The sequence below is a fragment of the Zootoca vivipara genome, chromosome 3 (assembly GCF_965207765.1).
Source record: "Zootoca vivipara chromosome 3, rZooViv2.hap1.1, whole genome shotgun sequence".
Classification (NCBI taxonomy): Eukaryota; Metazoa; Chordata; class Lepidosauria; order Squamata; family Lacertidae; genus Zootoca; species Zootoca vivipara.
This window is the reverse complement of record NC_142586.1, coordinates 85749191-85776253: the sequence shown is the minus strand read 5'-3', so window position 1 is coordinate 85776253 and position 27063 is coordinate 85749191. Positions and strand designations below refer to the sequence as shown.

The 27063-nt window shown below is 45.8% G+C and overlaps 1 protein-coding gene across 2 annotated transcripts in view; it reads left to right on the top strand.

Annotated features, from left to right (window-relative positions):
* Positions 1–11242: 11242 nt before the first annotated feature.
* The window catches only part of LOC118083262 (uncharacterized), a 57730-nt gene continuing 41909 nt past the window's right edge, over positions 11243–27063 (top strand). Inside the window, exons 1-3 of one of the 2 annotated variants that reach the window (XM_035111510.3) lie at positions 11243–11999; positions 20934–21012; positions 23489–23979. In XM_035111510.3, coding sequence (XP_034967401.1) covers positions 11823–11999; positions 20934–21012; positions 23489–23979 — 747 coding nt within the window. In that variant the 5' untranslated portion in view covers positions 11243–11822. The remainder of the gene's footprint in view (positions 12000–20933; positions 21013–23488; positions 23980–27063) is intronic. The other variant, XM_088666595.1, reaches the window with a different exon arrangement.

Below are 27063 nucleotides of genomic sequence, written 5' to 3'. Positions count from 1 at the left end.
GGTAGGGCTGGGAAAGACTCTCTGCCCGAAAGAGAGAGAGAGAAACTGCCAGTCAGTGTCGTAGACAGTACTGACAATCTTCTACAAGATACACTGAGTGGCTCCGGCTATGCAAGTTATTTAAAAGGCCTGGGTGAACAGAAAGACCACAGAGATGGCACCAAGCCAGCCTCCCAGGGAAGGCTGTTCCTAACTGGGGTGCCACTACTGAAAAGGCCCTCTCCTTCAGCGGTGACCCTGAAGCAGGTCCTCTGGAAAGGATCTTAAGTTCCAGGTCAGTGAATATAGAGGTAAACAGTATTTCAGGCCACTTGGCCCCAAGCCATTTAAAACCTTTAAGGGCTTAACCCAGCACTTTAAATTGGGACCAGAGACAGAGCAACTGACAAAACACAGGCACCATATGATTAAACGGCCCAGGTTAATAACCTTGCAGCCCTGTTCCGGATCAATGGTAGCTTCTGGGTCTTTTCTTAATGGCAACACATTTTTCAATACATACTCTTGGCCCTCCAGATGTTGCTGAACTACAACTCCCATCCTCCCTGGCTATTGGCATGCTTGCTAGGGCTCATGGGAGTTGCAATTCAGCAACATTGGGATGGGGGAAGGGGAGAAATCCCCTCTCCTGCTCTAAATGGATGGTTACCAGAGCATGGGTACATGCACCCAAGCAATCACCTTGCAGTGCACAGTAACACTTCCCGCTGGAGGGGTACCTATTAATCTACTTGCACTTTGATGTGCTTTCAAACTTCTAGGTTGGCAGGAGCTGGGACTGAGCAATGGGAGTTCACCCCGTCGTGGGGATTCAAACCACTGACCTTCTGATCAGCAAGCCCAAGAGGCTCAGTGGTTTAGACCACAACATGGACAGTCCTATATAAATCCACCACTATTGCACTATCAATGACTTTTTGCAGGAAACGCCTAGGAAAAGCCAAAACATAAAACCCAGTCTGGAGAGCCCAGAGTAGGCTGGTTTATTAGGGCAAATGCAGCATTGCCCCCTCAGCCTCAGTTTGCTCTCAGCCAGCCAGCCCCAACCTGCCTGCCTTCTTTTTTTACGGGCAACCAGTTCAGGGGGTGGCACTGCTTGTCTGCTTCCTCTTCCTTGGTGTCAGTTTTGCCCTCATAGAACTCAGCAGGTGGGTGGGTGGGGGACAGAATTGCTTGACTCTGCCTGTTATTGGCTCTGGTTCCACCTAGTGTTGGGCCTTCTCAGCAGTGGCACCCTCCCTGTGGAACGCCCTCCCATCAGATGTCAAAGGGAAAAACAACTACCAGACTTTTAGAAGACATCTGAAGGCAGCCCTGTTTAGGGAAGCTTTTAATGTTTAATAGATTATTGTATTTTAATATTCTGTTGGAAGCCGCCCAGAGTGGGCGGGGTATAAATAATAAATTATTATTATTATTATTATTATTATTATTATTATTATTATTATTATTATCTTCATGGAGAGAACTCAGGCAGCTATGCTTTTGGGTAATTCAAGCCCTTTCTAGCTAATGTTTAATATGAGCTGAACATTTTTTTAAAAAACAGGGTGCATTCAAAGATGCTGAAAGAACTTTGACCTCATAGGGCAGGAGTGGCTCACCTGTGTCTCCCTCTCACCCAACGTTGCTGGAACTGCAACTCCCATCATCCCTGACTAGGGGCCATGCTGGCCAGGGCTGCTGGGATTTGTACTCCAATCATATTTTGCAGGCCACAGGTGAGCCAACCCTGCTGCAAATAGGCATTTTAGGATCATAGAGTTGAAAGGGACCTCAAACGTCATCTAGTTCAACCCTGTTCATACAGGAAGTTCACTGCTACAGCATCTCCGAGTCCGAAATGTAACCATCTAGTCTCTGTTTACACAACTGCAACAGGGGAGAGTCTACCACCTTCTGAGGCAGCCTGTTCTGCTCTTGCTTCCAGCTCTGCAACAGGTAACATCACCTTGCAGAAGAAATCAGTTCTGAATGCCCTCTATACCCTCTTCAGCTCCTTTTCTCTTGTAACAAATCTACTGGCCGCACATCAGCAAGCATCAATGTTCCTTTGCTGCCCTCTGGTGACAATTATGCATTTCATAAATTAGGAGTGACTGTGAAGGTCTTATGCTGCCCCTTGCAGTTCGGCACTTCTCATAACAGAAACTCGAACTATGCCACAGGCGGCTTACGTTCGGGTTGCCTTTCCATGTTTGCAATTTACCCGGCTGGAGAGCTTTCCAACATAAAAATATATGCATTTTGCTCCTGCTGTTTCCTTGTTTTGCAGGTCCTTCAACTATGGCCTACACTTTTAGAGGAGGTATTCCAGAGGGCAGAAGGTAGAGACACCAAGGGCAGGTGCCACCTGAGCCAATGACAGGCAGAACCACCTGTCAGTTTTACCAGTTTTACAAAACTGAAACTAAAGAGGGGGAAGCTGTCAGTCGGTGCTGCCGCCCCTTGGAGTTGTAAGTAAGAAGTCAAGAAGCTAGAGGTGGAGCAGCTTCCACTTAAGAATTGCCACCATTGTTTTGGCAAAATGCAGGGGGGTGGGCTACAGTGGTGGATTTTTTTCACCTGGTGCTGACAAAGCAATGCATTACTGTACAATCTATTGCAGCCTAACAGGGTGGCCCCTCTGGAATTTTCCACACATACTACATACACATGAATTTGTAAATTTGTCTGTGCTTTGCTACACAGAGCTTTAATATAGTGGTACCTCGGTTTAAGTACACAATTGGTTCCAGAAGTCTGTACTTAACCTGAAGAGTACTTAACCTGAAGTGAACTTTCCCATTGAAAGTAATGGAAAGTGGATTAATCTGTTCCAGACGGGTCCGCGGAGACTTAAACTGAAAGTACTCAAACCAAAGTGTACTTAAACTGAGGTATGACTGTACATGACATTTCATGCACCCTTTCACATATATGCACGTGTACAGCAATTCATGCAGGCCAGGGCAAATAAGTAAATAAATGGGGGAGGGCATATTCTGATGCGGGAACGAGCTTTGTTAAATTTCTGAAAGAGAGAGGAAAATATTAGGCGGAGAGCAATCCTTGTGGGGAGCTATTTCACCCCCACCCTCCTTTTTCAAATATCAAGCTTTATCATATCATATCAAATATCATAACTTTGTTCTGGGCTATGCTGACACAAAGCGCCTTGCTTCTAGAGCCTCAGAACCTGATGCTCTCTGAAGGACCGGGCCCAGACTGGCTCACAGGCTGCAGCTCTGCAGATGGCTGCCTTAATTCAGCCAAAACTGCAGGGAACTGGAAGCAACAACATGAAAGCCTTGCCCTGGTTTGGTCCTCCTTGGGGGCAGGATGAGGAAAGGACCCCCTACTTGGCCGAGAGAAAGTGTGCGCAGCAGAATACAGAAATACAGGACAAACTGTGTCCTGCGCAATGAATCAATACAGGATGTAGCATTTTACACTGAAATACAGGACGATCCTGTATTATACAGGATGGGTTGCAACACTACCTCCACGGCTGTCGGGAACAGGAAGAGCCCAGGTTTCCCCCTTTCCTTTCCTTTCCAGCTAATGTTGTCACTCGGGAGAGGAAGAGAGTTGTTGTGGACCTAGGTCAATGGATGACAATTACAAGAAAGGAGATTCTGACTAAAAATTAGGAGGAATTTTCTGACAGTGAGAGCTGTCCGACTGTGGAATGAACTACCTTGGAAGGTGATTGACTCTCCTCAATGGAGGTTTCTAAACAGAGGTTGGGTGGCCCACTGCCAGTGATTCTTCAGCTGTGATTCCTGCATTGCAGGGGGTTGGACTAGATGACCCCTAGGGTCCCTTACAGTCCTTTGATTCTAATAATAAACAAGCATGCAAATAAATCACTGCTGAGGTGCACCTACCATTGTGAGGCCTGAGGAGATTCTGGTGATGCATCCCCAGAGGTTGCCATTGGCTACGGACTACCTGTGACATCACAAATGCACATGGCAACTGGGTGGGTATAAAAGTGAGCCCTTTCCTCTTTCCCAGCAGACCACAGTGGGCAGCAGCTGGGACAGGAAGTATTGCCTACTCTGCCACTTGGAGGAGGGGAATCAGCAGACGGAGAGAAGCAATCGCCTGGCTGTGGGATGCTGTGGAGCGATAATAAGGCAAGTTCACTTGCTGAGCAGAGTTGTGGCTTGAAGGAGGCTGGCATCCATGGTCAGATACTGGCTCACGTCTAGTGATGGACCTAACTGAACCTGGAAGATGTTAGTGGGTGGAAGCCAATGGGTTCTCATTCAGGTATCAGTGAAATTCCATGAGGCTGAAGCAGGTGGATTTGCGCTCGTGGAAATTTACCTTCAGAAGCCAGTTGACGGAAGCCAGTGGATATTTGTGGGTTGAAGTTGGGGCACAAATAGGTATCAGTACATATGAAGGTTGAACTGTAAATATTTCTTAATAATAAGCAACTCACTGCTGTGGTGCCCCCCCCAACTGCCAGGTCTAGGAAGGTTGCGCTGTTGCCATTAGCTACAAACTGCCTCTGATGTCACAAAAGGACAGGGTGGCTGAGGGGAAAGAGGCAGTTATTAGTTGGGGGGGGGAGGAGAGGGAAGAGCCCCACTAGGAGACTGAGGAGAAGCTGCCCAAGACTAGTTTCAAGACTATTGAAACTAGAGATGGACAAGTTATCAATGATACTGCCTGTTGGTTTCCTCCTCCTCCGTCTCAGTGTGGCCTCTGTAGCCCTCGGCAGGGAGGAGGATGGGGACAAAACAAGTCTTTTAAAAATTGAAGGTGGTTTTATTTTTAGTGTTTTTGCATAAACCACACACACACACACACACACACACACACACACACACACACACATTAATATTAAGGGACGCGGGTGGCGCTGTGGGTTAAACCACAGAGCCTAGGGCTTGCTGATCAGAAGGTCGGTGGTTCGAATCCCCACGACGGGGTGAGCTCCCATTGCTTGGTCCCTGCTCCTGCCAACCTAGCAGTTCGAAAGCATGTCAAAGTGCAAGTAGATAAATAGGTACCGCTCTGGCGGGAAGGTAAACGGCGTTTCCGTGTGCTGCTCTGGTTCGCCAGAAGCGGCTTTGTCATGCTGGCCACATGACCTGGAAGCTGTAAGCAGGCTCCCTCGGCCGATAATGCGAGATGAGCGCCGCAACCCCAGAGTCGGTCACGACTGGACCTAATGGTCAGGGGTCCCTTTACCTTTATATTACTATTATGAATAATACTACTGCTATCCCATGCTTCTCCTCTTGAACATAAACAGGATGATTAACACTTCAGGCCCAAACTCACCCTCCAGCCCAACTGAAAAGCTTTTGGAAACCACAGTTAGGGCCCAACACATCTCTAGCTTCTGCCCTGTCTTAATTATGTCAAATGTGTATTCATTTATTTTTGTGTGTTACACATACACAGGTAAATTCATATTTTATGGGGGGTATAGTTTGTTGCTCAGGACGGGTTCCAATTTTGACACTTGGAACAATGTTCATTGACAATGTAATGAATGGATGATGCCGCTAGATGGTGCTTGAGCCCTCTGGCATGGAGAAATTCCCCCCCATCACTTTTAAAAATGTATGTTGTTGTCCTGTTCTTCCTAAAGGCAGAGGAGAAGGATTAGTCTTTTTTAAGAGGGAAAGAACCCTCCACACAACAGAGCTGGGAGCTGATTTGAATTTTACCTATCCTCTCAAATGAAAATGCTTGCATATATTCATATACATCAACAGATGCTCTTACCCTTTTTGTCCTTAAAATGGCAACAAAGAATGCTGCTTCCTTTAGCAGTGAAACTTTCTAGTCCAGGAGATGCTTGTTCAATTTCACAATTCCTTTGATTCCCTTAGGATTGGGAGGGGAAATCTTTTTTTTTTTTTTTGAAATTTTAAAATAGACTATTTCTTTTCTTAAAAACATAACAAATTCATAAACAATAAACAATTATAAACGATTATAAACAGACAAATACAAACCTATAAACACAAAAACAGACTAACAAACAAAATTATACGAATCAACAATACTCGACATCAGTACATTTACATTAAAAAAAAAGAACGAACCATTCTTCCCAACCAGTTATACATCGCTTTTCTTATAAACTCTCTCTTACTTGCAATATCTTTTCTTATTTTTCTACTAAATCTATTTTACCCATTTTTATAAATCCCTTACAAAATTTAAATATAAATTTCCCCCCATATGAATCTAATCCCAACAGATCGCTAACTCAGTCTTAATGTTATTCTTTCTAAAATAAAATTCCACACACTCCCATTCTAGTAATAATTTCTAGCATTGTATCCCTTCAAACGCTGTTGGACTCTGACTCCCATCAGACCCAGCCAGCATGGCCGATGGCCAGGGATGATGGGAGCTGGAGTCCAACAGCATCTGGAGGAGATGTCCCCAGAGTAGACTTTCCTTCTTCTATGAGAGCTCTTCTCTTCCCACCCACCCTCCATTGTTGTTGTTGTCGTTTAGTCGTGACCCCATGAACCATAGCACGCCAGGCACTCCTGTCTTCCACTGCCACCCTCCATTAGGCTTGCATGATTATTAAGTTCTCTGTGATGCACCTCCTGATACACATCTGTTATGAGGCTAGGAGGCTTCTCGTAGTGGCACAGTGATTGGCTTAGTTCAGGGGGTCCCCAAACCAAAGCCCAGGGGCTGGATGCAGCCCAATCACCTTCTAAATCCAGCCCACAGACGGTCCAGGAATCAGCATGTTTTTACATGAGTAGAATGTGTCCTTTTATTTAAAATACATCTCTGGGTTATTTGTGGGACATAGGAATTCGTTCATATTTTCCCCCCAAAATATAGTCCAGCCCCCCCCCAAGGTCTGAGGGACAGTGGACTGGCCCCCTGCTGAAAACGTTTGCTGACCCCTGGCTTAGTTAGAAGTGCCAGGGACCTGATGTTAAGTGTTAGCAGCTGGATTTTAAATGCCCCTCCCTGTTCTTTGGTGAGCAGGCATCCCCAAACTGCAGCCCTCCAGATGTTTTGGCCTACAACTCCCATGATCCCTAGCTAACAAGATCAGTGGTCAGGGATGATGGGAATTGTAGTCCAAAACATCTGGCGGGCCAAAGTTTGCGGATGCCTGGGCGAGAGGCTTTTTTCTTCTTAAAAAAACATGGCACGAAAATAATCTCTTCTCTCTTTCTCTTCTCTCTTTGGCGATCACTCGTAGCCGATTAAGATTGTCTTCCATAAACCCGGTTTTAACAGTGAGTCCATAAGTGACTGTGGAGGCCAATTCTGGATCCACACGTCCTTCTACAGTGGGGATGTAGGTTTCTGGGCGGGAGTTGATCATGATGAAGGTTTGCCAAGCATGTATTCCTTCTTAGCATGTTTCTTGCTTTCGTCCTGAGTTTGAGCGTCTTCAAAGCCCATGGCACCTTTGGTAAAGGCTTTTCTCCCACTCGCAGGCCAGTGTTTCCCAGTTGTCTGTGTTTATACTACATTTTTAAAGGTTTGCCTCGAGAGAGTCTTTAAATTTCTTTTGTTGACCACCAGCACTGCACTTTCCATTTTTAAGTTCGGAAACTGTTACACTGTTGATAGTATTTGCCTCCATTTTGATTCTTAGTTCACTACAATTTCAAATGTTTCTACGGTCAGCTATTTGGTTAAATCTGCTTAGCCTTTGGGAACATCTAGCATTGTATATTCAGATATTCGGATGAACTTTACATTGACATGGTCCTACTTGTAAGGCATAACAAAATCTGAGTATTTAATTTAGGCCTTTGATTTTCTGTTTACTGGGGTGTTTGGAGACATCCTGCTCCAGAAGTCTCAGGGTGAGTAATAACAACTAAAAAGCCAATGTAAAATATTCACTTGAAATGAAATACCAATCCATCTACTCTAGCTCATAAGAGTGTTTCCAAAAACAGGAACAGCATGTGAAACTTCTAAACAGCCAAGGCCTGAACAACAGTGCCCTTTATTTATTTTCTTACAATTATTTCCCACTTTTCATCCTTCATGGAATCCAAAGTAGGATGGTTACCAGACAGTCATCCAATCCAGGCACTACCCCAGACCCAGGTTAGTATAGCTCCAGCAAGGCAATGGCCTCATGTACCTTCAGACCAGATCTGAACAGCAGAATGAACTTAATATGCTGCAATGTTTCCTGGAACAGTTCAGTGGTAAGTGCCTTTGTTCTTCAGCTCAAAGGACCTCAGCTCAGGACCTGCTGGAACTCGACAGATGAACAGCCGTGATAATAATTATAGCATGGAGCTGCTCCGCTCTGCACAGAGTGCCCAGCACCCATCAGATAATAATGGTGCTCAGGGAGTATTCGCAAGGTCATTAGCAAATTTCCTTTGGCGCTCCTGCCTGGGTTCTTCAAGAGGGCACACCACAAGGCTGTGTATGACAAATATTTCTCTGGTGCAACTTCCCCTTTTAAGCCTGCTGTACTTTTGCAATCTGTAAGGGTACAAGTGGAACCCTTTTTCAAAGAAGGAGAATGTCCTTGCTCTGTCTTCCTAGTTGCAGCTGATTGTCATGGGCATGGCCAGGATTTTTGTTAGGGTGAGCCTTTTTTGAGAGATCGACCCCAAAAGTTGTTGAGCTTTTGGGGGGAGATCCCAAAGAGGACATTACGGGGGGCAGGCTTCGGCTAGAGGGGGCAGAACCTCAGTTAATTAAGTATTTTTTAATGCATTTCAATATTTTTTGAGGACTTCCTCTCCCCATGCTGGCTGCCCCAGTCTCCTGAATAAGCAAACTGAGTGTGCCAATGTTCTCCGATCAGAATGGTAGTCAGTCTCTGCCAGTGATGGCCAAACTTGGCCCTCCAGCTGTTTTGGGACTACAACTCCCATCATCCCTAGCTAACAAGACCAGTGGTCAGGATGATGGAAATTGTAATCCCAAAACAGCTGGAGGGCCAAGTTTGGCCATCACTGGTCTCTGCCTTTAAAAGGAGCATGTGCACACATATGCAGTTATGTAGAAATGTACCCACGTGCTTCTTTAGGAGTAGTTCTGCCCTCTTTGGGCGGGGGTGGGGTGGGGCGGGAATCATGCCAAACATAGGTTCAATTAGATCCCATGGCCAGCGACAGCTCTACCAGCAGTGGAGTTCTAAATATGCTACTGGGCTAGTCAACATGGTGGCCTCCAGATGTTTTGCACTGACAACTCCCACCAGCCCTACCCATTGGCCACACTAGCTTATGACAGTTGCCATCCAAAACACCTGGAGGGCGCCCTGCTGAATATCCCTGCACTAGAAAATAAGCTCTGATGAAAGCAGTGGTGCTTCTCAGGAAAGATGCATAGAGTATTGTGGTGCCAGTCTCTAAAAAGCTATCATCTGTATACTGCCTCACTACAGAACTGCTGGTGAAATGTGGGCTGGATGAGGTAACTGTTAGGTGGCTGTGCAGTTGGATACTGACCCAACCAAAAGAGTGTTCACTAAGGGTTCCTTATCATCCCGGGGAAAAGTGAAAAGTGGGGTGCTGCAGGGTTCGTTCCTGGGCCCATTGTGGTTCATTGGAATTCCTATGTCTTGGGAGACAGTGGAGGAGTGCGCCTTTGGGGGTGAAGTCAAACTGTTGGAAGGCTGCAACACCTGCTGTGTCTGATATGGGAGAGACATGTTTTGTTGCAGCTGGGGCAGATAAAGGCGCCTGGCTGCGCTCCTGCAGATGCACCATGGCTTTTCTTCTCTCTGTGCTCCTCCCAGTGGTCATTCCACCTCCGGTCACTGCTATGGATGCACAACCTGACTGTCTGTCAATGTCTTTATAAATGACTTGGATGAAAGGATTGAAGAGATGCTCATCAAATAAATGATACCAAACTGGGAGGGGTAGCTAATGCCGCAGAAGACAGAATCAAGATTCAATGTACCCTTAAACGGATTGGTGAACTTGAGTCCAAGCTAATAAAATGAATTTCAATAGGGACAAATGTAAGTTTTTGCACTTAGGTAGGAAGAACAAGCTGCATAAATAAAAGATGGGGGACATCTGGCTTGCCAGTTCTACATGTGAAAAGGATCTAGGGGACCACAAGCTTAACATGAGCCAACAGTGTGAGACAGCAGCAAAAGAAGGCTAATGCTTTTCTAGGCTGCATCAACAGAAGTATAGTGTTCCAATCAAGTAAAGTAATAGTCCCTCTCTATTCTGCCTTGGTCAGGCCACACCTGGAGTACTGTGTCCAGTTATGGGCACCACCATTTAAGAATAATATTGACAAACTGGAATGTTTGCAGAGGAGGATGACCAAGGACTCATTTAGATCACACCTGGAGCACTATGAAGAGGAGGGTGACCAAGATGATCAAGGGTCTGGAAACCAAGCCCTAAGAGGAGCAGTTGAAGGAGCTGGGTATGTTTAGCCTGGAAAAGAGGAGACTGAGAGGTGATATGATAGGTATCTTCAAGTATCTAAAGAGCTGTCACATGTCTTTTCTCCTGCTCTGGAGGGTAGGACCCAATCCGATGGCTTCAAGTTACAAGAAAAGATATTCCTACTAATCATCAGGAAGTACTTTCTGATAGTGGAACGAACTCCCTGGGAAGGTGGTGGACTCTCCTTCCTCAGAGGTCTTTAAGTTGAGACTCCTTCATTGCATGGGGTTGGGCTAGTTGACTCTCCAGGTCTCTTCCAACCCTACAGTTCTCTGCTGGACTGTAGTCCACTGAAGCTAATGCCATATGAACTGGTTAGTTCTGAAGGTGCCACAAGCAGGGCTCTTTACTGTGGGTGGTGGACACATTCATGAGTGCTGTACATATCTCAGCGGCTAACAAAATAGATCAGTTATTGGTAGCAAAGCATTTCAGCTTCTGCCTTCACATTGTGCTGGAAATAATGAATCTCTGCTTTGTTAGTCTCTGTAATAAATTATACTGTTTTGTTAGTCTCTGTAATAAATATACGTTAGTGATTCACGGCATCCTACCAGGATCCGGAGCATACTTTCTGAAGTGCTGAATAAAACTTTTAAAATTGTGTATGCACATACATATATATATATGCGCGCGCATATGTATGTCACTAGTGATCCCCAGCCCTCGTCTCAAGAGGGGGGGGGGCCTTTCGGATTTAAGGATCTGCAGCTACCAGGGTTTACGGCATCCGGCGCCTCTGGATCTCCAAGCCCGGAGGGAGCGTGCGCGCTCGTGTGAAAAGCGACTTTCCATTTCTTCCTTTTGGTTTCCCTTTAAATGGTAGCCCCGCCCACTGAGATTGACACAGTCCTCCTCGGCCGGGCCAATGGGCACCTCGGATGCGTGTTCTGTTTGTTACAAGTTTCGCACAGCTCGAAGGCAGCGAGAGGGAGCGTGGAAGAGAAAAAGGAGCCGGGCCGGGTGCGCGAGGGAGGAAGAGCGCGTGTGCGCAGGAGAAGCGATGCTGCCCAGGGGCTGCTGCCGGCGACGGGGAAGCGAGTGAGCGACATGGCACGTTAGACCCGCTGCCATGAGCGGAGCCCCGGGCCTCTGCTGGGAGAGAGCTCGCTCATCTCTTCCTAAGTTCTTGCTGCGCGGCGGGCTCCCCCTTTGCCTCTCTTGCTGAGCAGAAGCCCCGCTATAGCTGCTCCTTACCTTGGCTGCCTGGGCAGCCTGCGAAGCAAATGAAAGGATTTGCTGTGTAATATCTATACGTGTTGGAAGAAAAGAAAGGGGGGGGGGACAAACCAAAGACTGTGCGTGGCAGTATTTTTCATCAACGAAACCCAGACCCATCCAGGCTGTTGTCTGGAAGGAAAGGGGCGCAAGATCGAATTTCTCTCTGCAGATCCTGCCCTCTCCAAGCTACAAGTTGGGTGTACCTGAAGTTGCTGAATGCAAGCTATTCTGAGTTCCTCCAAGCGTGGCGGCGGCGGCGGCAGCGGCAGCCGATCTAGATGTGCGTGGGTGCTTAACTCTTTCCCGGCTCTCTGGATTTGTACCATGCTCAAGATCCTCACGAAGAAGCTCAGGAATCAGAGTTTGAATGAGATCCAGCCCTTCCAGTTAAAGGTAAAAGAAAAAGAAAAAGGGAGCGCGGAGTTGGTTGTATATTCCAAAGCACGTTTTCTTTTTTTCCTTTTTGCGGGGAGCTGTACTGATTGCAGAAACTCTCTATATATCCCGTTCTTGTTAGCATGGCCAGGGCTCGTTTTCTCCCTTTTGCATCCTGCTCGTGGCACGAGTGTAACCGTAAGAGCTGTTAAATAAGGCCTGTTCCTTTCGAGGGCCAGGTTGTCTTTGTCCATACAGCAGCTCAAGGGATGGAGGAGGCCTTGCACTTCCTTGGACAGCCTGGAGCCTCGAAAAGTGCACTGTGTTGATGCAAGGGTTATTAGCAAAGTGCATATTTTATGTGTTGTGGATTATATTTGAAGGGAGACATTTTTTTGATGTCGAGAATGGCTCCTGCGAAGAGGGGTCCGTGCCACTCTGGAAATAAATAAATAAATAAATAAATAAATAAATAAATAAATAAAACATTTGGGCAATATTTAGAAGTTGGTGAAGTGCTTTGCTAGGCACAGGTTTTCGACTGCACTTGTCTGTTCTAAGTCTGTGGATATTTCCAAATTACTTGAGAGTAATCCCATTTCTCCCCCTGCCCCCCCAATAAAATAAAATAAAATAAAATAAAACAAACAGTGAAAATTACTACTTGTGGCTAAACATGTTTAGGGTTGCACAGTATATATAGTTACAGTCTTGTTCTCACTTAGTAGCAAGCCTTTGAGCTCTGCAGGACTGACTTCTGAGTAAACATGAGTGGATCAGGCCCTACCTCTTACCTGCCCCTTACGGCTCTCTTTGTTGGCAGCAAGTTAATTCACTTTTATGGACTTGCCTGTGGCTGTCTGGATATTGTCAGTGAGTTCATAAAGGCTAGGGACTCCAGACACATCTGCACCATATGCTTATAGAACATTGCATGCACATTTATTTAAAAGCTTCTCCCAAAGATTCCTGGAAAGTGTAATCTAGTCTTCACAGAGCCATAACTCCTGGCACCCTTAACAAATGACAGTTCCTAGGAATCTTTGGAGGAGACCATGTGCTTCAAATGTGGCCTCCTTCCTGTTTGCAGGGCAGGGCCAGACTTATTCCCCCCCCCCCAACAATATAGCATTTGATTAGGGCCCAGTGAGCTGTGGGTGCTCTAGATGCTGAGAGATGTAGCCCAAAGCATTTGGAGGGCACCATGTTGGGGGACGTGGGTGGCGCTGTAGTTTAAACCACACAGCCTAGGGCCTGCCAATCAGAAGGTCGGCGGTTTGAATCCCCGCGACAGGGTGAGCTCCCGTTGCTCAGTCCCTGCTCCTGCCAACCTAGCAATTCGAAAGCACCTCAAAGTGCAAGTAGATAAATAGGTACTGCTCCGGCGGGAAGGTAAACGGCGTTTCCGTGTGCTGCTCTGGTTCGCCAGAAGCAGCTTAGTCATGCTGGCCACATGACCTGGAAGCTTTACGCCGGCTCCCGCGGCCAATAATGTGAGATGAGCGCCGCAACCCCAGAGTCGGTCACGACTGGACCTAATGGTCAGGGGTCCCTTTACCCTTTACCTTTATGTTGGGGAAGCCTGCCGTAGACAAAGCTCTTCCAGACTCCACAGTGAACTTGGCCATGCTATCTGAAGTCAAAGGGTTTCCAGGCATCTCTAGGAGAGCTGTGTCCGGGTGGGAGCTAGCTGGGGGTAGAATTGTGACTGCCTATTCTGAGCAGTGTTGAGGTCCACCCTTGTACCTTGCATATGTGGGTCTAGAGTGGGTTTCCGGTGTCTATCAAGTTTTTGTGCCAAGCTTTGGTTTTAAGCAGCTGTCCTGAAGGGATTTGCACAAGTTCTTGTAAAGCTGCCACTGCTGCTTCTCAAAAGAATACAGTTGGAGAGGAAAAGGCGTTGGAGACTTGCACAAGCTGGAGAACAGAAAAAGTTCAGCATTTGTTCAAACTTGATTTCTCTCCCCTCCCCCCCCTCTCCAGATAAATATGACTTGGAAGGGGGAATATATACAGTATGCCTCTGGTTCTTAGTATAGCTTCTAGTTAATAGCACTGAGTCGGGCTTGGAGTGTTGAAACAAACTTCCGAACATAGGCAAGTAGAAATTTGTAACTTTTGCTTTTAAAAACAAAACAAAATGTACAAATGTCTCTTCATATCCAGTGGTGGTGGGCTAGCTTGCATATTAATATGCTTGCAGTTTTATTTCGCTTGGATCAAGTATTGCAGTCCTGGATTCAGCTGGTAGTAAATGCAATTTTGAAAAATATATATGTTATGGGACAGAAACTATCATCTCTATTGGGTCTTTTTCACGGAGGTGTGCCCCAAAGCAACTACAGTTGTACACCAAAGTCAGTTTATAGGGTTCTCTCTCACCTGAGCATCACACAAAGAAGCAGAGCCTAGGCCGTGATGTTGCAGGCTTTATTGCTAGTAGCTGCAAAAGTGAATGGTTTGCAATCATCAAAATGGCCAGAGGAGTAGATAGATTGGTGTTCCTTCTCACCCAACTATAGAAAAACCGAACTTTTGACAACGTGAGATTGTAAAATAAGAACAGGGTCCTTGAATCAACTGGTATATTTGCATGGGGATATACACCTCCGGGTATAGGGTGATGGATATGTTGAATGAATAAATAATAATTGTTGTTTAGTCATGTCCGACTCCTCGTGACCCCATGGACCAGAGCACGCCAGGCACTCCTGTCTTCCACTGCCTCCTGCAGTTTGGTCAGACTCAGACTCATGTTGGTAGCTTCAAGAACACTGTCCAACCATCTCGTCCTCTGTCGTCCCCTTCTCCTTGTGCCCTCAATCTTTCCCAACATCAGGGTCTTTTCCAGGGAGTCTTCCCTTCTCATGAGGTGGCCAAAGTATTGGAGCCTCAGATTCAGGATCTGTCCTTCCAGTGAGCACTCAGGGCTGATTTCCTTAAGAATGGATAGGTTTTATCTTCTTGCAGTCCATGGGACTCTCAAGAGTCTCCTCCAGCACCATAATTCAAAAGCATCAATTCTTCGGCGATCAGTCTTCTTGATGGTCCCGCTCTCACATACATTTACAACCACAACAACAACTGATTACTATGCAAGAGGATAGACTATTTGATGCCTGTTAAACGCTTCTGGTTGTCCAGCCTCAATCTGGTATTGGATATCTCCAAGATATAACCTGCAAAAAAGTAATAGATAGGAGGAACATGTCTTAACTAACTTTCTATAAACCAATAGCCAGAGAAAGAAGTGTGTCTCCGAAGAGTAATCTCATGTAATCTGAAACCTTGAGGGTGGGTAGACTGCCACCATCCTCCTCTCCTAACACCTGGGAATACATGCTTGTATTCGCATAGGGGAAGGAAAAATATAATATGCATGAGCCATCAGAAAGTGTGCATGTTTCAAAATCTCTCTTTAGAAATTCATGTTTATATACTTGGCCAAAACCTCATCCTAGAGCAGTTAATTCCATAGGTAAGTGTCAGGGAGGTTGCTGGCTACCCTCGAGCAATGACACTCCAAACCATCTTGTCTTTAATACTTTTAATGTGAATATTATTTACAAGCCACTCCTTTTCAGTTAGAATGGTTGTTAGAATCATATAGGTTACCTTTCTCCAACTTGGTATGCTCCAGATGTTTTGGACTACAATTTCTGTTGACCCTGGGAGCCGTAGTCTAAAAACATCAGGATACAGCCCTCTTCCAAGAGTTGTAAAGAGGGCAATGAGAGCATTTGAGGGGGGAAATATGTATAAATGTCTCTGTTCTTACTGTGTTTCCAATTTCCATCGCAGTGGAGAGCCTTCTGTGTCAGTGGTGGCTCCCTGCATGTTTCAGCACCCCAATTTTCCATGGATACAGAACACTCTCCATCTCAGACACTTGTGTTCACAAGTTGGAATGTGGCAAAGTTGATGGTGGGAGGGGTGGAGCTAGCACTCATCCAGACCGCCCCCCTCACATAATCCCATTGCTCTCCTTGCAACCCCTTAAGAGGCATTAGGTTTTATTAAAGATAGCACCCCTATTAATCTGTGCCTCCTTTCCTGCGAGGTCATTCTGCAGCCCTGTTATCCTTATGTGAACTTAAGTGGCATAATTGGATCTCTATGCTATCTTAAGGTGTGGGTGTTAGATTCCTTGATCCTAGGGCTCTGGTTTATCACAGTGTAAAGGGAGTTTTCCTGAGAAGAGGTGGAGGGAGAGTTGCTAGGCTAGTTGTAAACTATTATCCGTGACATGACTGGGCCAGAAGACAGCCTGTTTCCTTATCCTTTCAAGAAGAAAGAATGTTCCTCTACCCTTGTGCCAACTGTTGGGTTGAAGGCCAGTGAACAAGCATTATTGAGCTAGTGGGCCTCCTCCTTTTTAACTTTGCATGGTTCCACCTTTGGGTTCTGAAGCAGAAGTTTTGGGTGCTGCCTGTTGTCTAATTGTACTTGATGCAGTTCAAGTGCTTGTTTTTCTCAAGAGAGGGATCATATCTGCAACCGTTGCTAAAACCACCCTGTGTAAATGCAGAGGTGGGTTGGTTAAATCCACCTAAAACCAAATGGGCACAGGCCTCTGCTGTAGATGGGGAGTGACAGATTGGCAGCCGCTCTTTAGTCTTACAGATGTTTAACAATCTTTTTCCATGCTATGGATTTAGGCAAGTAACAGCAAATTTACAATTATAAGAGTGAACAAACAAGGAAGAAATCCATCGCCAGCCCACAGTTTACTATGTGACAGAAAAGAACTTCCCATGACAATCTGTTTTTTTTGGTCTGTACCCATTTAAAAAAATCTCCTTTATCTTCCTTTACTTTTTCTTTTGATTTGTCTTCACTTTCTTCTCAATTGGCTCTACTGGCCATATGCATGTATGGCAGTCCTTCAGAAAGGATGTCTTCCACCAATGGCACCGTGACCCAGATAAAACTCACCATGACAGCAGTTGAGAATTATGGTCTATGACCATAAGGGGAGCAGTGCTAGATCAGATCAATGGCCCATCTAGTCCAGCATCCTATTCTCCCTGTGACTAACCAGATCCCTGTAGGAAAACCTACAAGCGGGACCAGAGCATGAACACTCCCCGTTGTGTAGTTTCCAGCAACTGGCATTCAGAAGCATTTCTGCCTCTGACGGTGGAGGGAGAGCATAGCCATCATGGCTGGTGGCCATTGATAGCCTTCTCCTCAAATGACTCTGTCCATTCCTCTTTTGAAGCCACCCAAGTTAGTGACCATTGCTGCCGCCTGTGGGGAAATAGGTGCATGATCTACGACTTGAGTAGCAAACATGGTGCCTTCTAGATGTCCTTTGACTACAACACCCATCATTCCTGATCATTGACCATCCTGGCTGGGGCTGATGGGAGTCAGAATCCCAGCAACATCCAGAGAGCACCATGTCAGCTACCCCTGGCCTACTCCATAATTTGGAATAGTTTTGTCGGGGATGATTGGGACACTGGCTTCTGCCCACGAACTAATTGGACACTAGCTTGGAAGGCAGCACTTTCAAGGTTAAACATCTTAGCTTGGAGACTCCCCTGCTGTAAACTGTGACCTTTCTAACCATTTACAGCAGTTTGGCTCCCTGTCTCTCCCAATTCCCAGTCTGCTGAACAATCCTTCCTGTGCAGTTTGTTACTTGGTTCATTTGCAGAGTTGAACAGGATGCTTGGGAGTATTGTTTGGAGAGGAGCAAGAGTATTCAGAATTTTCTTGTGGTCGGTTGTGCAGTTGTTGCTTGATCTTTCCGCTGGGCTCTAGGCAGCTTTCTCGCTCAGCTGATGAAAGTCTTGCTCAACAGGATTTGTTTCCATCCTCCCATCTCCCAGAGAGGCTATTTCTCTCACCCTTTTCCTTTTGCTCTTCATCTGTGTTCTAGTTTATTCTCACCCCTCCTGTTTAGAAACCGAGTTCCCTAAAGAGGAATACTTCCTCTTTGCTTCTGTTGGAAGAACTTGGGGACTAATTTTACTATTGCACTACATGTAAACAGTACTGGAGGCAAGGCCCAGTTCACACACCGTTAACTGTTGAACGGCTGGTGTTAAACGGCAGTGATTTTAACTTTTATTTACTCTATCTGTTTGACTGTTTTAACAGTCCATTGTGCTTTGAGCACATTGCCTTTGTTGGGCAATATGTAGAAGTCATGTTGTCTGTGGCTGCATCAAGCATTTAGTGTTCTGCTTTTACATCTGTAGGATGTAAGGTAGGGAGTATAGAATAAGAGAATCAGAGAATGGTAGAGGTGGAAGGGACCACGAGGGTCATATAGTCCAACCACCTGCAATGCAGGAATCTTTTGCCCAACATGGGGATAAAAAGTCTGCTGTTCCCCACCTGCCAGTGCTCCATCCAAACAATCTGAGAATAACTCATGAAAAATCCTACATTGGTAGCCTTGATTCACAGGTTAGGCCAAGTGCACATGTGCAAGCTTTGTTAGCAAAAAACTAATATGAAAATAAAAAACCCTTTTATTTGCCCCACCCAACGAATAGAGCCAATATAATTGCCCCAGATAGTTATCTTGTTGTTCAGTCATTTAGTCTTGTCCGACTCTTCGTGACCCTATGGACCAGAGCACACCAGGCACTCCTGTCTTCCACTGCCTCCCACAGTTTGGTCAGACTCATGTCCGTAGCTTTGAGAACACATAGTTATCTTAGAGCTGTTTTATTAATTGGAGGCCTGATCATGAGAAAACAATGATGCTGGCATCTTAAACAAGAACTCCCTAGGACCCATTACCACTGGCTTAACCTGCTCAATAAATTTTTGTGCTCAGCAGGGGTTCCCTTGGCAAGAGGCCAGCTCTTCCAACGGTTTTCAGCGACTTCCCACTGTTCCCAGGGACCAGTGCCTGATTTACGCATGAGCTAAACAAGTTATAGCTTAGGGCCCCACTGTCTTGGGGCCCCCCCAAAAAACTTAAAGGAAAAACACCACTGGATGTACATTTCCTAAATATAATATAAAAACAAATAAAATAAAACCTACATACAGTTAGAGCTTAATAATTATTTTACTATTAATATACTTCTTCTTAATTGTATTTCAGTTCAACGATTACTTTGATAAAATACATATTTTGTTATGTGCAAATGGCTTTAGATACCTATTAGGTCCATAAATTACCATATAGCATATATTCAACACACAAAAAATGTGACAATTTGTTGTTGACAAAGGTCAGCTGGACATATAAAGGGCCCCATTACCTTCACTAGCTTAGGGCCTCATCAAACCTAAATCCGGCCCTGCCTGGGCCACACAGTCAGAGATTCACAGCTGTTGTGGACTACAATTCCCATAATCCCTGATCATTGGCTGTGTTGCCTGGGGCTGAGGGGAGGAGTTGTCTGTAACATCTGGAGGGTACCATCTTTCTTGGCTACCCCAGATCTAAACATTTAAATTAACCCGGCTTCCCTAGGCTTGTAACTCCTTTTTTTCCTCCAGGCTTTCCAGCATGCACTTTTATGGGGAAATGGCACCCCCATAATTTGTGATTGGAGGAAACTTGGGAATTTTCCAGCCTTGAGCAGAGACAAGGAGTGAACGAGGCTGCAGCAGCAAAGCCCTCCAGCTACAGTCCAAGTTTCTTCCTTAAATAAACACAGCTGCAGCTTTCTGATGAGACAAAGCCAATAGCTCAGGGAATCCTGTGAACAGTAGTAGCATATCCCTGATCCAGCACATGCGTGCTCCTGGATAGCAGCCTCCATCTTATTTTTTTTCCTTTCTCGTTTCTGTGCAAAAGTGTGTATGTGTACACATTTGATATATTGGGGTGTTTTTGTTTTTTGTTTTACTTGCCACGTATAAGCAATTGCACATACACTCTCTACTTTGAGCAAAATTTAATTAAAGGTTATTATCCACCCAACAGACCCTGAACACTTGAGGGGGTCTGCAGTTAAGATGGCACCCTTTCAGATATTTGGGGACTTTGTCACTTTGGGGCTTTAGACACTAACGTGAGCAGCTTGAATTGGGCCCAGAAATGAATGTGCGGCCAATTCAGCAGTTTTCGAACATAGATTATGTGAGATCTAAGAGGATCCGAGCTCTTGAAATAGCATCTCTGTTTGGAAAACCACTATTCTCTGGGTTCTGGTGTGATCATTCAGCTTAACTAAGAGCTTATCTTTATTACACTATGGCAGTTTTATTTGTTTTATGGCTGTCTATAGAATCTTGGGGATTTCATTCTGGTGAAGGTGATAGAATTCTTGGCTATCCCCAGGTCACACAGTTCCCATGGCTCTCCAGGGAGATGGCATAGATATTATTTAGTTCAAGTAAACGTTAAATCTTGTCCTTCAAATTCCACCCCCCACCAAGCTGCTGACATGACATAATAAAAACAACAGCACAAGAATAAAAAAATAGATAAAAGTGACTTGCAAAACTGAAGCAGCAGTGGCAGAAATAAAACATCAATTTAAAAAGCTTGGGTGGGTGAGCATTTTGTGAAAGTTTTTTTTTTAATAATCAAAATAAACCAAAGGTAAAGAGCATAAAGAAATACTGTTAACAGAAGGTTGAAAGCTGTTATGCTTAAGGATGAGACATTATCATTGATTTAATTTGGTGTTGATTACATACTACTACTAGCCCTCGTTGTTCCTTAGAGAACAATAATCCTATTTCCTTGTCTGACTTTAGATTGAACCACTTCATGTTCCATTGTCATATCCAACCAATAATACCAAGTTGCCCCCTGATTCTTTATTTTGCTTCATTGCAAACTATTTTGATTGCTTAATAGAGTTCTAATAAAAAGGAAGTCAGATATAAATGTGATGTGTGCCTTAAAAACACACAAAGAAACTGCTGAAAGAGGACAGGATGCATGCGAAAGGGACCAGGGCCAGAATTACACTGATCTGTGCATGCCTGTTTTATATTAAACTATTTCCTAATGTGTTTCTCTCCTAGATCTCCTATCCCCCGAGTGATGAGGAAGACAGTGATGACTCTGAGGGAGAGAACCAGGAACTTGCTCAGATTGACAAAGGTAAAGTGAGAAGCACGTAGGGTGCAGGGCTTATCCTTCACTATTGATCTGCAATGCCTGCATAGTCTGCCAACTCTGTTATATATTGTTATGTAACTTCCACCATATACTCCTCCTTCCATTGACCCCCTGCTACACAGAACTTTTCCCAAGTTTGGTAGCTCTGAGACTGCAAAATACTCCAAGAACACATAAAGTGTGGCTTGTTTATTACCTCCGTAGATTTCTCAGGGCAGTAACTCCATTTTTATCTTTGTAACAACGGAGGTAGACTGGCCTGTATGATGGTGGTTGGACCATGGCCCACCCAGTGAACTGCGTAGTTGGGTGAAGCTTCCAGTCCTCCTCCCTCGTTTTGCTGCAATGCTGCTGAGCTAAGCTGAAGCCATGGTTTGGCTTAGCGGGTCATCCAAAACTAGGCTTGTGGCTTAGCTGTCTCCAGGCTAACCATGAGCGGTGACCGAGGTTTGTCCCATGGCTTACAGCCCGTGCTTCATCTGGGAGAGGCAAACCCTAAGTGGGGGTTCAGACGACACACCAAGCCAAACTGTGGTAAATGAGCTAGGAGGAGCGAAGCAGCTGGGATCTGCTCTCCTGAAGCCAGACTATTCACACCATGGTAGACCTCTATCTGCATTGCCACTCTAGTATACTTTATACTTTTTGTTTAGATTCTTCTGGCTGATGAGCTGCTTCCTTTACTCTTTCATATGTGGAGCTTGGATTTCTGTATAGGGTGGCGCTGTGGTCTAAACCAGTGTTTCCCAACCTTGTGCCTCCAGCTGTTTTCGGACTACAATTCCCATCATTCCTGACCACTGGTCTTGCTAGCTAGGGATGATGGGAGTTGTAGTCCGAAAACAGCTGGAGGCACAAGGTTGGGAAACACTGGTCTAAACCACTGAGCCCCTTGGGCTTGCCGACCAGAAGGTTGGCGGTTCGAATCCCCGCGATGGGGTGAGCTCCTGTTGCTCTGTCCCAGCTCCTGCCAACATAGCAGTTTGAAAGCATGCCAGTGCAAGTAGACAAATAGGTACCGCTGCAACAGGAAGATAAACGGCGTTTCCATGCGCTCTGGTTTCCGTCACGGTGTTCTGTTGCACCTGAAGCAGTTTAGTCATGCTGGCCACGTGACCCGGAAAGCTGTCTGTGAACAAGCGCCAGCTCCCTCGACCTGATAGCGAGATGAGTGCCACATCCCCATAGTCGCCTTTGACTGGACTTAACCGTCCAGGGGTCCTTTACCTTTACCTACCTTTGTAAGGTATTAAAGGTGGCAAGAGTATATTGTCTGTGATCGACAAACCATGGTGCAATGGCTTGAGATACTGATGGCCCAGCCATGTGTTATGAAATATAAGTCACAGGTCCTTGCCACTTTGTAGGGGAAATACATTGCATGAAGAGTCCTTGTAGCGCCGTATGTAGGAAATGCAAAATAGATGCAAAACATCTGGTACCGCTTGTTGGCCCAGTGTAAAAAATATAAGATGCCAAGTTTCTTCTAACAATAATTCTGTGCCCGTATGCATTTCTGCCAAGTTGGGGAATGTTGCATTACTGTTCAAAATGGCATTTGACCGAACCTTTCATTTGCCATTCTTTTCATACCGTTTCCTTTATGGTTGCGGTTGCTTGAAATGTTACGCTGTTTTGCAAGTTCAGTTGGTGAAAAGAAGGCAGGATGTAAGTTCTAAAATAAAACAAATACCTAACCATCTTGTGTTCAAGTTTCTACTTGACTTCTTCCCCTACCCAACCTCTCTCTCCACTTTAGATATGCCTGTGGTTTTGAAGAATCAGCCATGCTCTTTAAATGTACTGTGGGAAACAGGAGCTCAAACAATGACCTACAGGCACTCTGGTTATGGGTAAGGGTAGTGAAGTTCAGGGGCAACAAGAATGTGTCTATTGTATGTATATCTGGTGGCCTGGGGTGGGTGGGTGGAGAGCCTTGGGGAACCTCAATATTAAATTAAAAATTATATTCAAAAGGGATCCCAAAGGAGTAGACAAAGGTTCGTAATTACAGAATGGTCGAAGCTCAGTATTCAAAAGGCTTGGCGTCTTCACTAACACCCGCAACTCTTGTCTCTTCTTTCTCATTGTATTAGTGCTCAGCTCATTTTGTTCTGCCTCTGCAAAGCTCTACTCTGAAGGTATAGAGAGCAAGTTGCTGGGTCCTAGAAAACAAGCTGGACCACAAATGAGCCTCGATTTCAACAGCTGTTGCTTTTGCAGGAGAATCACCAGTGGGTTCTTGGACTGTCTGGCCAAAGTGGGATGTGTGTGGACCTTATTATTATTTATTCAATTAATAAATAATCTTTCCCCACCTCCCCTTCCAGGGTCCCTGGTGAAATAGTCATTTGATGGGAAGGAGGGATACTGGCGTGGTCAGTTTCCCATCATGTGACAGCCATGACTGAGATCTCTTCAGTCACTTTTTTTTTTAAAAAAAAATCTACTTCTGCAGAGAGAAGACGGAATTGCACCTTGACCCCCCTGGCAACCAATCAGCTGCAGAACCAAGAAAACCAGTGCTGCAAAGTACGAGCCCATTTTCCTCCTGGGCTGGACCGCCACAGCTCTGAAGAGGAGCTGGAACGTATTAGCTGCGAATTTGCTGCTGAGAAGCGGAAGTGGTCCCAGGTCAACAGGCTCTCCTGCTGCGGCGACAGCTGCAATACCTCCTCCAGCGACGAGGAGGTGAAGAACTTGTGCGGCATGTCGTTCCGGCCAGTGGCGGAAGCGGCGGACGGCTTGCATGCCACCCCTAGCCCAGTGCTTTTCAGTGCCTCCCCTCCCAAGAGGCTCCAGCCCTTGGTACGGACCCCGACGTCCCGGCCTCTCATCTTCACGAGCGTCGGAGCCAGCTATGAGCAAGCGATGCCTTGTAAGCGGCACCGGCAAGGTTATGGAGACAAAGTCGGCCGGCCCAGCCTTGACCTGGAAAAAATGCAGCAGGTAAGGCCATGTTGCGTTGATGGTTGATCTACGAAATATTCTACAAATGCATTTAGAATCTGCAGAGCTGGAAGTGCCTCTGAGAACCATGCAACCCAACCCTTTGGGTTGAGGAATCTCAACTAAAGCATCCATAAGAGATGGCCACCCAACCTCTGCTTAAAAACCTCCAATGAAGGATAGTCCACCATCTTTGGAGGGAGTCTGTTCCACTGTCAAACACCTCTTACCGTCAGAAAGTTCCACCTGATTTGATTCCATTTGTAGTCAGTTCACAGTGCACGAAAATAAAGCAGCCTGTTGTGACAGTATTACATATAGAAAGGTATACAAATGAAAAGCGAAATGAACAGAAAATCAAACACCACTGGCAATTCAACCATTAAGACTTCTTGTTTAAAATTTACATTTACATTTAAAAATGAATGTTTAAAGCTTACAAATAGGCCAATCAACCATATTATGTACTTTCTTATTCGGTGCCTAAACCCAACAGGTCTGGAAGGTCACTTGCAGTCGTCCTCCTGGCAGAGGCTCCCCTAGGAAGGCTCCTGGGTCTGGGAGGTGGGACGAGGCAGGTGGAAAGAGCCACCCCTAGATGGCACACAGAGTTTCTCTGCCAGTAGTCTCACAAATTATGTGGGCGAATAATGGCTCAGACTTTCCCTCCTGGAATGAGGGGCAATTGGAACTGCTTTGACTACTCTGAGCTCCCTTGCTCCCAATAGCCTTTATTCCCAGAGATGGGGAACCTCTGGCTCACTAGATGTAGCTTCACTAGATATCCCATCGTTCCTCATCTTTGGATGTGGAAGCTGGGGCTAATGGGAGTTGAGGAGCTCAAGAACATCTGAGGAGCACCAGAGGTTCTCCATCCCTGCTTTAGCTCCTGGTCTAGTAACTACCCTCTGCCCTACATGGAATCTGATTTCCTGTGTTTGATTGCCAGGGGTTCCGTTTCCCCCCTGGCCTTCTCTCCTTTCTGGAAACGCTTCATGTTAGTTTCATCGGCCGAGGCCACCAGTGTCCCGTTGCCTCGCTCATTGGGCTTGGTTGGCGCATTGTTTGCCTGTAACCAGTTGGAGAAAGCAGCTGCCCCATCTGCTTGTCATGCTAGGCTGCTTGCGGTGCCTTTGCAGAGGAGCGTTTGGTTCAGTGTGCATGTTCCTCTGCATTTGGCTCTCTTCCCACCTCGGGTCCCTTTCCATTTTGCTTTTGTTTAAATGGGGGCTGAAACAGCTTGGCTTGCGTACAAAGGCACTGATACATCCACAGCGTATTCAGTGGTCTCTCTTCCACCCCTTGATCGCTGTCCTTGGGCAACGTCCTAATTACACCCGGGACATGCTGCCAGCCGCATGCATTTTAATGAGGCCTTTGTGTTCGTGTCCCAGAAAGTCCAGGGCTGCTGCTGGCTTCTGGATGGAGGGGGCAGCCTCTTCTTTTCAGAGGAGCCTATGGGGAAGTGCTGTAGGACAGGAGGCAGATGGTGTGTGTGTCTGTGTGTGAGATCAGAGAACTTGTTTTGGTTGACTTGAGGTGATGGCCGTTGCAAAGGGGCAGAAGAGGACTGGGCACCTGTAGTTCTCATAGTTGCCAGTTTGTTTCCAGGCCCAATTCAAGGTACTCACATTAAGGTTTAAAGCCCTAAACTGTGTAGGCCTCAAACACCCGAAAGACCATTTCCTTCCCTAGAGACCCTCTCAAGTGTTGGGGTTGGCAGAGGGGGCTCTCTTGGTAGTTCCACCACCCTCAGAAGTTCAGGTTGTGGCGGGAGGGAGCATTCTCTGTGGCAGCTTCTAGGCTGCGCAATTCCCTCTCCACAGAGGTGCATCTTACAGCTTCAGTACAGTCGTACCTTGGAAGTCAAACAGAATCCATTCCAGAAGTCCGTTCAACTTCTGAAATGTTCAGAAATGAAACCATGGCTTCTCATTGGCTGCAGGAAGCTCCTGCAACCAATCAGAAGCCACGGAAGCCCCGTCAGACATTTGGCTTCCGAAAGAACGTTTGAAAATCGGAACAATCACTTCCGGTTTCTGGTTGTTCGGGAGTCAGAACGTTAGACTCTCAAGGCGTTTGGGAGCTGAGGTACGGCTGTATATAGTTTCCACCATTTGCTGAAGATGCACCTCTTTGCCTTGGGCTTTGACACCTGAGAGAGATTTTTAAGGACCCAGTCCATTCCTGTGACTGTCATTTGTTTTAAATGTTTCTAATATCGGATTTCAAATGGGTGTAAGTAACCCATCCTGCAACCTGATGGTGGAGAGTGGGGATTAAAGGGAATCAATAATAACAAAAATAAAGAAGCAATAAATTGCGTAGAAGATGACGTTTTTGAAAGCCACAACTTGTGATGCAGAGGAAGAGAAACTTTGTCACCTGCTGGAATTTCTCTCTGCTGTTGCAACTCTCTTCAGAATTGCAAGAGGGCGGTCTCCTTGGCGTCTGGTCAGTGGGGAGAGGAAGGAGCAAAATTCCAGAAATTCAACAGGGGCCCTGGTGAGCGCTTGCTCTTGCTCTTAAGAGATGAAGTAGGCAGGTGCCGATCTTGCAGTACAGTGGAACCTCGGTTTATGAACACCTCAGTTTATGAATTTTCGGTTTATGAACGCCGCAGACCCATCTGGAACGGATTAATTCATTTTCCATTACTTTCAATGGGAAAGTTCGCTTCAGTTTATGAACGCTTCAGTTTATGAACAGACTTCCGGAACCAATTACACCCATGCTTCAGTTTATGAACATTTCAGTTTAAGTACTCCGCGGACCCGTCTGGAACGGATTAATCCACTTTCCATTACTTTCAATGGGAAAGTTTGCTTCAGTTTATGAACGCTTCAGTTTAAGTACTCCACGGACTGTCTGGAACGGATTAATCCACTTTCCATTACTTTCAATGGGAAAGTTCGCTTCAGTTTATGAACGCTTCAGTTTATGAACAGACTTACGGAACCAATTGTGTTCATAAACCGAGGTACCACTGTATAAACAGATGAAGAGGAGCCAGAAGAGTTAGATGCAAGGGCCTGTAACAGGTAGCTATAGCATAGCCAGATTAATAGAGAATTGTAACCTTCC